At 27.6% G+C, this 14,570-nt stretch overlaps 1 protein-coding gene across 1 annotated transcript in view; it reads left to right on the top strand.

Annotated features, from left to right (window-relative positions):
• LOC129908263 (tRNA dimethylallyltransferase) overlaps positions 1–14,516 on the top strand; it is a 58,787-nt gene extending 44,271 nt beyond the window's left edge. The window contains 4 exon segments of the mRNA XM_055984645.1: positions 11,255–11,358; positions 11,428–11,935; positions 12,003–12,184; positions 14,351–14,516. Of these exon segments, the coding sequence (XP_055840620.1) occupies positions 11,255–11,358; positions 11,428–11,935; positions 12,003–12,184; position 14,351 (795 nt within the window). The 3' untranslated portion in view covers positions 14,352–14,516.
• Positions 14,517–14,570: the final 54 nt, after the last annotated feature.

The following is a 14,570-nucleotide window of genomic DNA, read 5'->3' as shown; positions in this document are numbered from 1 at the left end:
CGCAGTTTATTAAAGACTATTTTTTTTTTTTTATGAAAGAACTGAAAGCTTTCAACTTGAAACAATTCAATGGGAAGGGTCCCTTTAGGCTAAAATTGGCAAAATTCTAGAAAAAGGGGTAGTTTTTGACAGATATGGAATTTTGACAATGTTGAAAACTTAATATAAAAAAAAACTTTGAAGGCTAAGATTTAGATTACCTTTCTGTCATGTGAAATATTCTACTTAGTTAAATAATATGCATACAGTCAGATAAATAATGAAAAATCATAAGGTTACCTATCAAAAACTTCATATACGCAGTTTGTTACTGTTTATTATCGAGACTTAAAAACTGCTTTTGATTTCAAGGTGAAAACAAACAAAATTTAAAATGTATCAATAAATAAATTCTAAAATTAATCTTTAAGGTAATTGAACCATAAACTGATCCGATTAAAAATGATCAAGGTTTAAAGGGGGATATGTCAAAATTATTACATAATAATCTAGTTTAAGATTTGATATGTATCCCACATCTAGTATTTAAGAATATTATGTCGAAATGTTAGAGGACAAAATTGATTTGTTTTTTTTTTTGTATTTTTGCTTCGGATAAAGATTTATGTACAGTTACTTGTTTATTACGTAGTAATTTTATGGCTTATGGTTTTGTATTAGCTGCCATACAAAAATGTAAGCCCAAAATCTTAAGTTAAGAGGCCTTTTTGCGTCTTTCAATCCTGTTATACATATACACATGCTGTTAACAGCGTTACCGCTAAGCGACTTTAGTCGCTATTAGCGACCTTTTTGAAGCCTTAGCGACCAAGCGACGACTTTTTATTCCAAGCGACCTTTTCACCAATTTCTTTATAGCGACTTTTTTTCTAAAAATTGTATTTCTTTTTTACCTCTCAACATTTAGAGCTTCAATTTCTTTTTTCGTTCTGAACGTATTCTGAGCTTGTTCAGAGCGCGATCGATGGACTCAGAATAAGTTATCGCTCTCTGAGCAGACCGAGTTGAATGCTGAACAAGCACTTAGCAAATAGAAAAAAATTTCAAACAAATAAAATAATGGTACAAGAGTGCAGCAGTCGGTCTAGTTTTTTTATTTTAATTTAAAAAAATTTATTTAAGGGCTTGAGAAGATAAAAAAGATTGATATTTTTGCTTTTTTTTTATGAAAACTGATTGGGTTCAAAAAATTCTAGCTCTTTTCGTAGATGTCGTTCAGACATGGTTGATATAAATATTTACAGCGGAAACAATAGGCTTTCAGATGGTATAAAATTTATATAATAAAAATGGATTTTTTACCTTTTCTTTAGAAAAAATATTAAACTTTTTAATGGCGTAATTTTTTTGTAAGTTTTTCATATACCTACAAAAATTGATATTATGAGAAAAGAAAAAAAAGGTATTTGATTTAACTTTTTCTTGTAAATTATGATAGGATTCAAAAAGTTATTCCGTTTTTCCACAAATCATACAGTTATACACATATATGTTAGGTCTTAATTTTTAGTTTAAGTAGGTACTTTACTATAAGATTTATTATGTATATTTTATAATTTTTCTTACAAGAAAGTTGGCAAATACATGATTTTTAGATCATTTTTTTAACAAAAGCACACGACCTGTTTTCTTATGACGTTATCACGCAAAATCATCGTCCGTAAACCAACTTTACAGACAACCACTTTTTAGTTTCTAATTTTGTTATTTTTTTTATTGTTAATAAAAACTTTGTTTCAAGACCACTTGTGTTTATTTTTCTATTTAAAAACATATGAAAACGGTTTAGCGACCTTTTTTTTCTCATATAGCGACTTTTTCGACAAAAAAGCGACTTTTTTTCAATTTTTTAGATTAGCGACCTTTTTTTCTGAAAGCGACTTTTTTAGCGACCTTTCAAAAATGTTCAACGGTAACGCTGGCTGTTAATAGTCATTTGAAATTTTCCTCAAGTTAGCCGACTACTTAGGTAAGCAGGTTTTGTTTTGCTATATTTGAGTTCTAAGTAAGTTCTAGTTAAAAGACGAAAAGTAACAAAAAGCATATAAAACTACTAGAAGAAAAAAAATTACGTAATGAATCAACAATTTCTGACTTTTTTTTGAAAATCTTGATTAACAAAATTTCACAGTAAACTCCTTGTCCTTGGGCACCTCGAACTTACTCTTAGACTTAAAGTTAATGTTTTTGAGAAAAAAATAATTCGTTCTTCAAAGAAACCTCCAAAAACATGTATGCAATTTGATTTCCTTGAATTAAGGTAGGTACATTTTGGAAAAAAAAATCAAAATTGTTTTTTAAAAAATGAATTTTTTCAAAATTTTATTTTTGATTTATTTTTGATTTATTTTTATTATTTATTTATTATTTTTGATTTACTAACTTTCAAAATGCGTTTAAATAAAAAAAATCAATAAAATTGAACAAGTCGTTTGGGAGACTAGTGGCAGGAACCGTTAAAAATGATAAAAACATAAAAAAAAAACACTTGCATTTTTATTAACAAAATTGTTGCAGTGACTACTAGATGAAGATAGTTTTAAACCAATTTTTATTGTTTTTAAAAATCTTGCCAACGCGTTTAAAATTGAAATTTAAATCCAACAAATTTTGTATTTAAGTTGTTTTCAAAAGAATTAGAGCATTGAAACAACTTCTTCCTTTTAAAAACTGTATCTGGTTATTCAATTTTTCTCAACATTATGTCTTCCCTACACAAACAACAGGATAATTATTTACAATTTTATCAATACAAAGTAGTCAGTTGATTTTAATTAAATTTTTACAATGAAGTCTTTTGAATGCATCAATCATTTTAAATAAAAAAAAAACATAATTAGATTTAATTTTTTAAAAAATTAGATTTATTTGGATTTAGATCCGGTAAATCTACTGAAGATGCTATTTTATAAGTGTGCTGTAATTTATACAATGGTTTGAACAAAATCAATCAAACATGGAACTTTTCCTTGATATGGGCAAAGCGTTCGACATGGTAAACCATAATTTGCTATTAGTCAAACTTTATAATGCAGGTTTTATAAGTTCCATTTATGAGTGGTTTAAAACTTATTTGGTAGTAGGTAGAGAGCAAAAGGTACTTGTTAATGGAGTTTTTAGTAGATCGCTTGTTATACAGAATGGTGTTCCACAGGGATCTGTATTGGGTCCATTATTGTTTCTTATTTATATGAACTCCCTATTTCATCAAAAATTTAACGGTAAACAAATCGCTTTTGCTGACGACATAGCTTTCACGTACACGGAAAAAACACCTTTCGAGTGCATAGTTAGGATAAATGAGGACCTTCAAACGCTCAGAGTCTGGTTTGCAGTTCACAAGTTAATAATGAGTGAAAAAACTAAAATGATTCATTTTGAAATATCAGGATGCACCTTTAAAGGTGTAATCCAACAAAACAGGGTCTTTCAGGGAAAAATAACAAAGAAAAATAAACAAATTTTCTCGACTGTTGTTTGTTTATTTCTTTCTGAATAAAAGCCTCGATTTTTGTTTGTTATTTTGCTCTGAAAACCTCTGTTTCTTTGCATTCAAATTGTAATATCTTTCGTTCTAATTTCATCTTCGGAAACTTTTATACATTTTTGAAATCTGCAATAACACGGCAAGTTTTCAAAATAATAGACCAGGGTGACACCATAAAAATTTTGTTCAGGGTGTTGCTCTGAAATAAAAGTGAGAAATTGAGTTTTCATAAAACATGGAACTGTTAATTCATTTGCAGCAAAATGGCGAATGAAATAAAAAATATTTTGATTAATTAATTATTTCTTATTATTAGGCACTGTTTTTGTGAAAGAATTGTAAAAAAAAACAAAAATCAATTATGAGCGGAGGAAGCAAAATACTATTGCAAAGTCGGGATTTATCGAAATTTCACAAAAACTGCATTAAATCGAAAACCGTAAAGATTTGGGATGAACAATTTACCAAATTCTGAGAGCCTATCAGCATATTTCGTTTGATCCATTACTTTTGGGACACCCTGTATTAGAAAAGCTGATAGTACCCCATGTCAGTTTTTCTCAGTTAAAAATTATTTGTTGGATCAATCAACACTAACTTTACTAGTTATAGATTGTTTCTTGTTATAGTATTCTTTTTTCATAATTTAATTATATCATTGTATTATATAAAATTTTTGTTAATTAGATTTAAGTGAAAATGAATGCTGAATAAAAATTGAAATTGAAAAAATTGTCATTTTCCCTGACCCTGAAGACATTGATCTTGAAAATCCGACCAATAGAACAAGAATAGACAACAACACAGAGGAATAGATGGATGACTTCAGAGCCAGACATCGTGGGTTCAAACCCAGCGGTCGGCTCAGAAGTTTTTTCTAAATCGCCAGCTTAACTGAAGCCACCTGTGCGATAACATGAGACAATTTTCAACTATGTCTCCTCCTCTGTGCCACGTAGTTCAGTGTTGTATGTTCTTCTCTCGTTCTTTCTCTCTTTGTCTTTCTGTGTTGTATTAATGTCTTGTGTTGTATCAGCAAAATGGACCTAGATTCCGAAGCTGCAGTGTTTCTAGTCCGGAGATTTATCTTCAGACTAGTTTAATATGTAATGTAATGTAATGTTTTTTTTCGACAGTTTTTCAATCTATTCAAACTAACAAAAAATTGAACAACAAAACTCTCAAAATAGGCTTGAAATTGTTGTTTAAAATCGCTAATAGTTTGGGTTCTAGTGGTTGGATATTCAAAATTAAGGTCTTCAGAGTCAGGGAAAACGACAGAATATCATAATATGCATTAAAAAAAAAAAAAAGAATTAGTTCTTTAAAATGCTGTATGAAACCATTTTTTCAAAAAATTAACAATCGGAAAAATATTCATACAAATAAAATTAATTTTTTTCCAATTCCCAATGTTTTTCGACATCATGGTGTCGTTACATTTGAAAGTTTCAAATTAACCACAGTTAAACAGATAAATTGAATTTTTTTGAGAAGAATACAAAATTAATATGAATTATCTCACTTTCAAATTATAACGACTCATATTTTGATGCGAGCATCACCAGAATTTTTGTAAATTTAAAAAATTAAATTCATCTATATACATTAGGGTGGGTCAAAAAAATCGAAATTTTTTTTTTTGATTTGGTACTCCGAAAAATCGATTGCTAGACCCCTCTAGAATATACACACCAAATATGAGCTCTTTATATTAATGGGAAGGTCCTCCGCTTTGCAATTTTCCATTTTTACATCAAGCTTCTGCTAAAAAAAAATAATTTTTTTATTAATTGACTTTTTAGCAAATTTCTTTTCATATTCTTGTAGGAAATTGAACGCTCTACAAAAAAGGCCTTATAAACTTTTTTCGTTTATCTAACCGTTGAATAGATATTTGAGGTCCAAAAATCGAGAAAATCTTTAGAAATTCGTTTTTTGTTCTTAATTTTTTAACAAATTGAAAAATTATAATGATCAAACGCGCAAGACATATTCTTGTTGGAAATTGATTGTTCCACAAAAAAGGTCTTATTAACTTTTTTCATTAATCTAACCATTCTAAAGATATTCGAGGTCAAAGTTAAAAAAAAATATAAAAACATTATATATTTTTAAAAAATTTCTAATTCACTGAAACTTCATTATTTTCAAATTAGCAAGATATATTCTTGTAGGGGCTTAAACGTTCTACAAAAAATTACTTGGAATGAAATTGATTGCTTTAACCGTTTAGAAGATATTCGTATCCAAATCGCAATGCATACGGGTCATAAGAAAACTATTGAAATCAGTGAGCATTGGTTTGGATACGAATATCTTCTAAACGGTTAAAGCAATCAATTTCATTCCAAGGAATCTTTTGTAGAACGTTTAAGCCCCTACAAGAATATATCTTGCTAATTTGAAAATAATGAAGTTTCAGTGAATTAGAAATTTTTTAAAAATATAAAATGTTTTTATATTTTTTTTTAACTTTGACCTCGAATATCTTTAGAATGGTTAGATTAATGAAAAAAGTTATTAAGACCTTTTTTGTGGAGCAATCAATTTCCAACAAGAATATGTCTTGCGCGTTTGATCATTATAATTTTTCAATTTGTTACAAAATTAAGAACAAAAAACGAATTTTTAAAAATTTTCCCGATTTTTGGACCTCAAATATCTATTCAACGGTTAGATAAACGAAAAAAGTGTATAAGGCCTTTTTTGTAGAGCGTTTAATTTCCTACAAGAATATGAAAAGAAATTTGCTAAAAAGTCAATTAATAAAAAAATTATTTTTTTTTAGCAGAAGCTTGATGTAAAAATGGAAAATTGCAAAGCGGAGGACCTTCCCATTAATATAAAGAGCTCATATTTGGTGTGTATATTCTAGAGGGGTCTAGCAATCGATTTTTCGGAGTACCAAATCAAAAAAAAAAATTTCGATTTTTTTGACCCACCCTAATATACATACATTTAAGTCTGCGTAGAAAAAATAAGTGAGTTAAGCCATTCAAAAAGTTAAAAATCTCCCCTTTAGTTTTTTTGTTGCATTCAAAAGTAAAAATTTGTTGTTTAATTTTTTTTGTCATTCCAAGAACGACTCGACGACTATTCATTTCAAAAAGTCAATATGTTTTCGGCATTCGGCAACACGACTTGCATATAAATCAGAAGCACAGCAGTCAATAGATTTGATGGCGCTTCATATATTTTGCAATTCAAAAATAAAAAACTCTGTTTCATTGAGATCTATACGAAAGCTTTATCATTTCAGGATAAAAATATTTAGGTCCTTAACACATTTTGCACATATTTACTCACATATATATGTACATTTGTTTGCAATGCGGCCACCATCAAAAATCAATTTACCGTTGATAAAAAAAAAACAGAACCTTGTTTGTCCCTTTGCTCTATTTTTTTTTTTTTTTTTTTTGTTAATTCCTTCATCCCACATACCAAAACGAGTTCAGATCAATAAATTCGTGAGAAAATTAATTCATTTCAAGCCTTGTCTTTTATACAAGATATATTTGAACACAAAAAATAAGGTCCTCGACGGGGTCGCATTAATTTACTCTCCTGTAGAATTTCGTAATATTTTTGAGGCTTGTAAGGAAATCGATTTGATCTTCAAACGGAAATCTAATGCTATTCAGAAAATCTAATTTACAATGTTTGAAAACCCGATTTTTAATCGAAGGCTATTAAAAAAAAAATTCTTCAAAAGCCATGATAACATACCAATTTATGACCTAATAAGGAATGAATTAAAAAGCAATACGGAACTTATACTATTCTGTGCTACTTCGAAAAGGGAAATCATTCCTTCAAAAAAGGGATTCACATCCTTAGATTCCTAAAAGTAAACCATCATCTTTTGATTAAAAAAAAGAGTTATAAAGTAGTCGTCTGTCTAGTGACTAAAAATACCTTAAACCAGATCAACAAAGTTGCGTGAGAGGAACTTATTGAATTTTATATTAATTTTTTTTTTTCAAATCCATGACTTGCCTTTTTTATTTCAAGCACAAAAAAAATTAAAGGAAAATATATTTTTTCTTAATTTGTTGTATCCTCCTCTCACTTAAATAGTTTAACTTCTTTTTTTTTTTTTTTTTTTTTATTTTGTTATTTGAAAGACAACTCAACAATGTGTTATGTGTGTCGTTATGTTCACAAACACACATTATAAATAATATGGTATATCTTTATAATCCTTTTTTTTTTTTAATTTTGTATTTTCTTCTTTGCAGCGCAGAAAAAAAAAAGTAAGGCGCTGCTCATAAATTTCCAGTTTTTATTCTCAGATTGTTGTGCGACTCCTTTCACTTCGCATACCAAAACCTCTCTGTTGGACTGCAATGAACCTGAACTCGCTTGGAATGCTAATTCTTTTCTTCGTTTGATGTAATCTTTCTTTTCGTCGTGTGTGCTTTTTATGGATATAAGGTAGTGTTCCTGCTTCAGCTCCATTCACTTATTTCGCATCTAACTCAATGGTTTTTGATGGTGGAATTGTCTTTAAACAACCACCGCCATTAATAAGGGAGACTTGGGTGAAGTCGAGTAAGAACAAACACTTTTTTTTAATACTTAAAGGCTATGCTTTCAGTGTTTGCGAAATTAGTTGTCACTTTTGCCTAAATTTTGATTTTAGCCAAAACTGATAAATTTAACGAGATATTTTTGAATAAAATATTGAATTTTAGTGTAAGCGATAAATTTAAACCAAACAGAGCTAATTTCGGTCGAACTTGGTTTCATGCAAATCCCTTTCAACTATTGAAAGGAATTCTTCCTCTAAGAAATTTTAGTTTTAGAAAGATTTAGTCAAGACATGCTCTTCTCAGTTTCTAAGCATTTTGCTTAATTTTTTTTTTGTCAAATTGGATGTGAACTATAAGACGGGTTGGGGTCAAAATTCTGCCGGGGTCAAAATTCTTTTTTCAAAATTCTGCATTCAAAATTCTGCTTTACAAAATTCTGCTTTCAACATTCTGCTTTTAAAAATTCTGTTTTTCAAAATTCTGCTTTTCATAATTCTGTTTTACAAAATTCTGCAAAAAATTAAAAAATGGTTTGGAAAATGTTTAAAAGCGCGCGCTTTTATTTTTTTGCAGAATTTGGTAAAATTATCTCCTTGCTGCTAATTTGATTACTTTACTCACTTTGTCAGTTTTTTTTATGTTCATTGTTTATTTGATAAATCAATAAATTAAAAAATATTAAGCGAAGATTTTTAATGTTAAATAATTTTGAAAAATAATTAGAAATTTATTAATTTATCAAATAAAAGTGAATGTTCGGAAAATTGACTAAGAAAGGAATATGTTGTATCTTTTTTTTTTAGTTTCTAATAGTTTTCAACGGTTCATAATGGATTAATGAGATGTAAACGCATATGCTATGAAAACAAAAAAACAGAATTAGCAGAATTTTTCTGTTCAAAAAATATGCTGGCAGAATTTTGAAAAGCAGAATTTTTAAAAGCAGAATTTTGAAAGACAGAATAGAAAAAAAGCAGAATTTTGAAAAACAGAATTTTCATACAAAAAGCAGAATTTTGAAAAACAGAATTTTGAAGCCAGAATTTTGACCCGATCCCCTATAAGACTTCAAAAAGTAATTTTCTATTTTCTTTTCCGTTTTTCATTATCAGCTGAAAGGTATTCGGTATTGATAAGAATAAAAATCCAAAATTTATTAATGGATTTTATCCAACGTCTAAGTCGACTTTAACTTTTCTTCGGAAATCACCTCTTTTTTCCAGCCAAATTTTCCGACATTACCCCAAATTCCCCTTTTTATCCTCTGCGGTATGTGCTTGTTTGGACCACATTCTCTTTCAGAGCTTACTTGGCTATCACATGAGGAATTGTTTGCCCCGTGATACTTCTTCTTAAAAGGAAACATAAACGATCTCGCGAAAAATAAAAATTATAATTCTCCGAAATTTTGATGATGCTTTTTTCTTCCCCACTTTGCTGCTTGTCATGTTTTGGTTTTGTTGGTTAGTTGGTTCAAGTGGTAACCTAGACATAGCAAAAAAATCATACCAAAAAAAAAAACTAACCACTAATAGATTGGCGATGTGTATAAATCTTTTAAATTTGAATAAAACTCGTTTTTCTGATCACGCATGGATTTATGTTTAAGAAGAGCCAAAAAGGCAACGATTTTTTGTATCTGGAATTTTTAAAGAAATAATCGTTTTGGCATCGAAGAGCAATGGATGGATGATGATGGTTATACAAAAAAAAAAAAAAAAACTGGCAATTAGACAACTTGTTTCTGCGGTTGATTTTCAATAGTGTTTCAATATTTATGCGCTATCTATATAAATGTATCTATCTTCATATTTGACATAATCGAAGCAATGAACTCTGGAATGAAGTAAAGCGCAGAAATGTTGTTTTGTTGTTTATTGTTTACTTTTTATTTATTGTTTTTTTTTTTTGCAATAAAGTTTTTTATTTTCTTTTTGCCAATTTTTTTGTGTTTGATGTTGATTCTAAATTATATAATCAGCTAGTAATCGTTGAGGATCGGCCAGATATTTTATAGCGTTTGTTAAAATAATTTTATGTTACAGCTGCTGTTGAAAATAAACGATTTAGAAATATTTTTTTAACTTTATTCAAAATACAAACCTGAGTAGTAAAAAAATAACTTTATAATAAATAAAAGCAAATAATAATGTAAAATTTTAATGATTTGAACTGTTGCCTTTTTTTCAAATCCTTTGTTATTTACAAAAATCTAAAACACTTATGACTTATGAAAAATATCCGAAATCTCGAAAACTCTAAATCTCGAAAATCGAAAATCTCGAAAATCTAGAATAACGCAAACCCAGAAAGCCGAAAACCTCGAAGACCAAAAATATTGAAACCCCAAAATCCCTAAATCCTAAATTCATAATCCTAAAAATTTTATTTTATTTGCGCAAATTTTTCATTTTGTATAGTTTAATTTATCGGAATTTCGATTTCAGAAAATAATAATTCTTACTACATTTCTAACAGGCTCTGGTGGAACGTCAGCATGAGTCACGCTTTTTTGTACATGCACCCGACGTTCATCAATTTGTAGACGTTATCACGTCAAAAAGTAACAATTGCTTACCTACTTATTCATAACAATTAAACTTAATTTAACAAACAAATAAGTACAAAAATTCAAAAAAAAACTTCAGTTTTTTGACAAAATAAAAAATATGATTTTTTTCAAAAAATCATCAAATTTGTAATCTAAATTCGGAATTTTTTCCGACATTTTGTTTAATTTTAATTTCTTTTTTTTTCAGCGGTGTCAAATCACAACTTAAATTTTGGTGCTATCGACATTCATCTAGTGTCATTAGTTTGCAAGTTAGCTTAAGATCTCTTTTCTAAATCTCTCCCATTTCCCGAAAAAAGGTGTAAAACAAAAACTTTAAACGACGATTACTCAAAACTACAAATTTGGCACTTAACCCCTTCTTCATCCGAAAGCTTCGTATAATTTAATTCCAATTTAATATTTTAACATTTTTATAGTACGCATACGCCCGAGTGTACCAATTTTGAAAATTAATTTTAAGTAATGTATGGTCTTGCTATTGTGTTGGTTTTATAAACAAAAAAAAAAACATTCATTCATTTACCTTTCTATAAGTATTTTTGTAAACTTATCAAAACATATTCTAAAACATGTTGGTATTCCTATTTCGTTATGAAGAACAAAAAAAAATCTTTTTATCTGTTTATAAATATTATTTTTCATTTTTATTTATAGGATGTACTTAACGAACGTCTTGAGAAACGAGTTGATTCAATGTTGGAACTTGGTTTGCTACCAGAAATAAGAAATTTCTACAAGGAAAACTTAATGAATTCATGGTAACAATATACCTGTTTTATGTACAAAATATCTTTCTTCATACAGACTCATTAACCTCTTGTTCTTAGTGAAAACAAATACACCAAAGGCATACTTCAATCGATCGGATTGAAAGAGTTCATTCCATATTTGGAACAATTTAATGAAGAGGATGATCAGAAAAATGAAGCTTATTTAAAGTTGAATAATTATAAACTCCCAGGTAGGTTAAAGCTTTAACACCTTTTATGATTTTTGTTTTTAATTAATTTGTTCTCACTAGATTCTAATGGTATAGATAGTGTTAATGATCGCCCGAAGGGTTTAGATGTTTTAATAAGTTGCTTGGATAGACTTAAACTTGTCACAAATAGATATTCAAAAAAGCAGATAAAATGGATAAAAAATCGATTTTTAGCCAGCGTCGATCGACAAGTACCAGATCTTTATAAACTTGATACATCAGATGTGAGCCAATGGAATTCAGAAGTATATGAGCCGGCAGTTGATGTAATTGAATCGATCATTAATGATGTAAGACCTGAGTTGAAACCACTGGAAAAACTGGACCATCCAGGAAAGGGATTAAATGAAGAGGTTGTTTTATTGTTTGAATAAATTAATTCAGATAAATTATTAAATAAATTGTTTGTTTATTTTTTAGACCTCAAATTACTGCCCCACGTGTGAAAGAGTTTTCATTGGTGAATTTCAATGGAATCTTCATTTAACATCCAATAAACATAAAAAAAGAAAGGAAAGTTTAAAGAAAAAAGAAAAAGCTGCTGCTGCTACTGCAGCTCTTGAAAATCCAAACGAAGAAAGCAAGAAAACACATGATGCGTAGTACGTATAAGATCTTTTTCTTTGTTTATTAAATACATTAAGATAGTTTATACAATTTTTTAATTAATTCAATAAACTTAATAAAACAATTTTCAATGTATGTATTTATATTTTTTGTTTTCATTTTTTTTTAACACATTTAGAACATGGTTAATGGTTAGAGATTATTATCTATCATTTTCTTTATAAATGATTTATATACAATAACACATATGTATAACTATATGTTTTAAAAATTTTAACAATAATTAGGTAGTTATATAAATGATTAAGGTGAAATATATAACCGATTTAATTTAATATACATTTTTCTAATTTGTATTCAGCCTTACCTTTTTATCACCCAATTGTTTTAGAATTTTACTGGTGAGGACTTTTTGGATACGAAGTATTTTAATAATTATGTATTTACATTTTTAAAAATGACTTGTATTGAAATTGCCTGCAATCGAGCTATAATAAATATAACATAATAAAATAAATAAAAATAAAATATTGAAAATCCTCATGATTAAAACTTTTTTTTACAAACTTTACAGAATTATTAATTTTTGTCAAGTAACTGGTTAAAATAAAAAAAAAGAAATCATTTATGACAAAAAAGAAATAATCGTTGCGAAAATACAACAACAAAAAAAGAAAGAAATTATAGAAAATACACCTCGAAAATTATTCTATGTATTTTTTTTTTTTTTTTTCGAATTTTGGATGGTTCTCGATAAGGCTGAATGTATGTACTAATGCATTGTTTTTTTAGTTTTTAATTTCCACCATGTTATTTTTTACAATATCCTAATTAATTTTGTATATAATATCTCTTTAAATATATTATTTAAAAAAAAAATTGTCAAAACCACTAATAAAATCAAACGAAAAATCGTAGGGTGTTATGTTTTAAAGAATCGGTGTTTTTGTTTCAGATAAGTTACTCATAAATAAAAACAATTTATCAAAGTCAACTGCGGCGGGAACAGTTCTAAGTTTGGATAAATATTAATTTATTGATGGTACTATTTATATATTTTGTCTTTGTTTTTAATAAAGTTGGATAATGAATTCGAGAAAATAATGTAAACTACAACTATTGCCACCTTATATTTGGAACCAAAGTATTTCATTGTATTTGTAGTTTGTATCTTTCGGGATTTGGGTTCTGTCCTATCTGTTTGGATATTTGTTCTATTTTTGAAACACTGCATGCGAATTGCAAAACTACTGTAATTTAATATTCTGTTTTTCAAAATCCTGGTTGATAAAAATTCTGCATTCTGAAATTCCTGTATTTTTAAATTTTGTAAAAAGGTTAAAAAAAACAAGTAGGCTACTTTAAATTTATAGAACTTTGGAATCCAGTTTGAAAAAATTTTTTGTTTTTTAATGTTAAAGAGTGCCAATAATTGGAATATGCAAATCAAAATCTAGTCAAGTTTTCGTAGTCAAAATATTATACTTTTAGTTATTGAATCAAAAAACTTTTAATTACATAACATTTTGTATGGTCAACTTAATTGCACTTTATTAATTGAAACTAAGTTGTACTTAAAAAAATAGAGGCTGATACATCATTAAACAAACAAAAATAATTTACAGGGACATGTACATATATCTTATAAATGATTTTATTGTATTAGTTATGGCGCTATAGTTAATTTTTGTTCAAGCAAAATTTATATGCAGGTACTATACATTTTTAATTCGTTAAAATTAAAAGATGTTTTATACCAATCTAAATAACATTTCTCTTTTAAACCTTTCTATCCGGATACATTTTTACAGTACATTTAACACTTAATTTAAAATTTTATACTATAATCTGGTATCATTTTTGGACGTTAATAATGTCACATACTGTTTTGTGTGCCTTTTTTATTGAGGCAGGATTTTTAATTATTGATAGTAATTATTTTAAACTTTTGTTTATCAGACATGGATTACAAAGATATGTGTTTTTTTATTTTAAATTTTTTACTCACAAACACAACAAATATCGAAAACATATTCTATAAATCCTTTTAATCTCAGTAACAATTTATTTAACTTTTGATTCATAATGTAATATACGAGTATGTAGTTTAAATTAAACAAATATAAATATTTTTCTTTACTTTACAAAAGGTACATTTGTGAATCCATTAATCATTGTTTTTTTTTTTGTATTTCATTTAGGTATTCAAATTAAGGCTGGATTAATATACGACTGACAAATTAACATTGATTTGTTTATTAAAAAAAAGACAAATTTATTGTAATTGAAAATTATTATGTTTGAAATTATAGTATTTATGCGATTTATGTAGTTTCATTAAATAAATATAAACACAACCATAACACGGAGTATTTACGTAAAATGTATATGATATTTATTATTTTTTATTTTATATAAATC

This window comes from Episyrphus balteatus, chromosome 2, assembly GCF_945859705.1.
Source record: "Episyrphus balteatus chromosome 2, idEpiBalt1.1, whole genome shotgun sequence".
NCBI classification, from domain to species: Eukaryota; Metazoa; Arthropoda; class Insecta; order Diptera; family Syrphidae; genus Episyrphus; species Episyrphus balteatus.
This window is presented reverse-complemented; position numbering and strand designations above follow the sequence as displayed.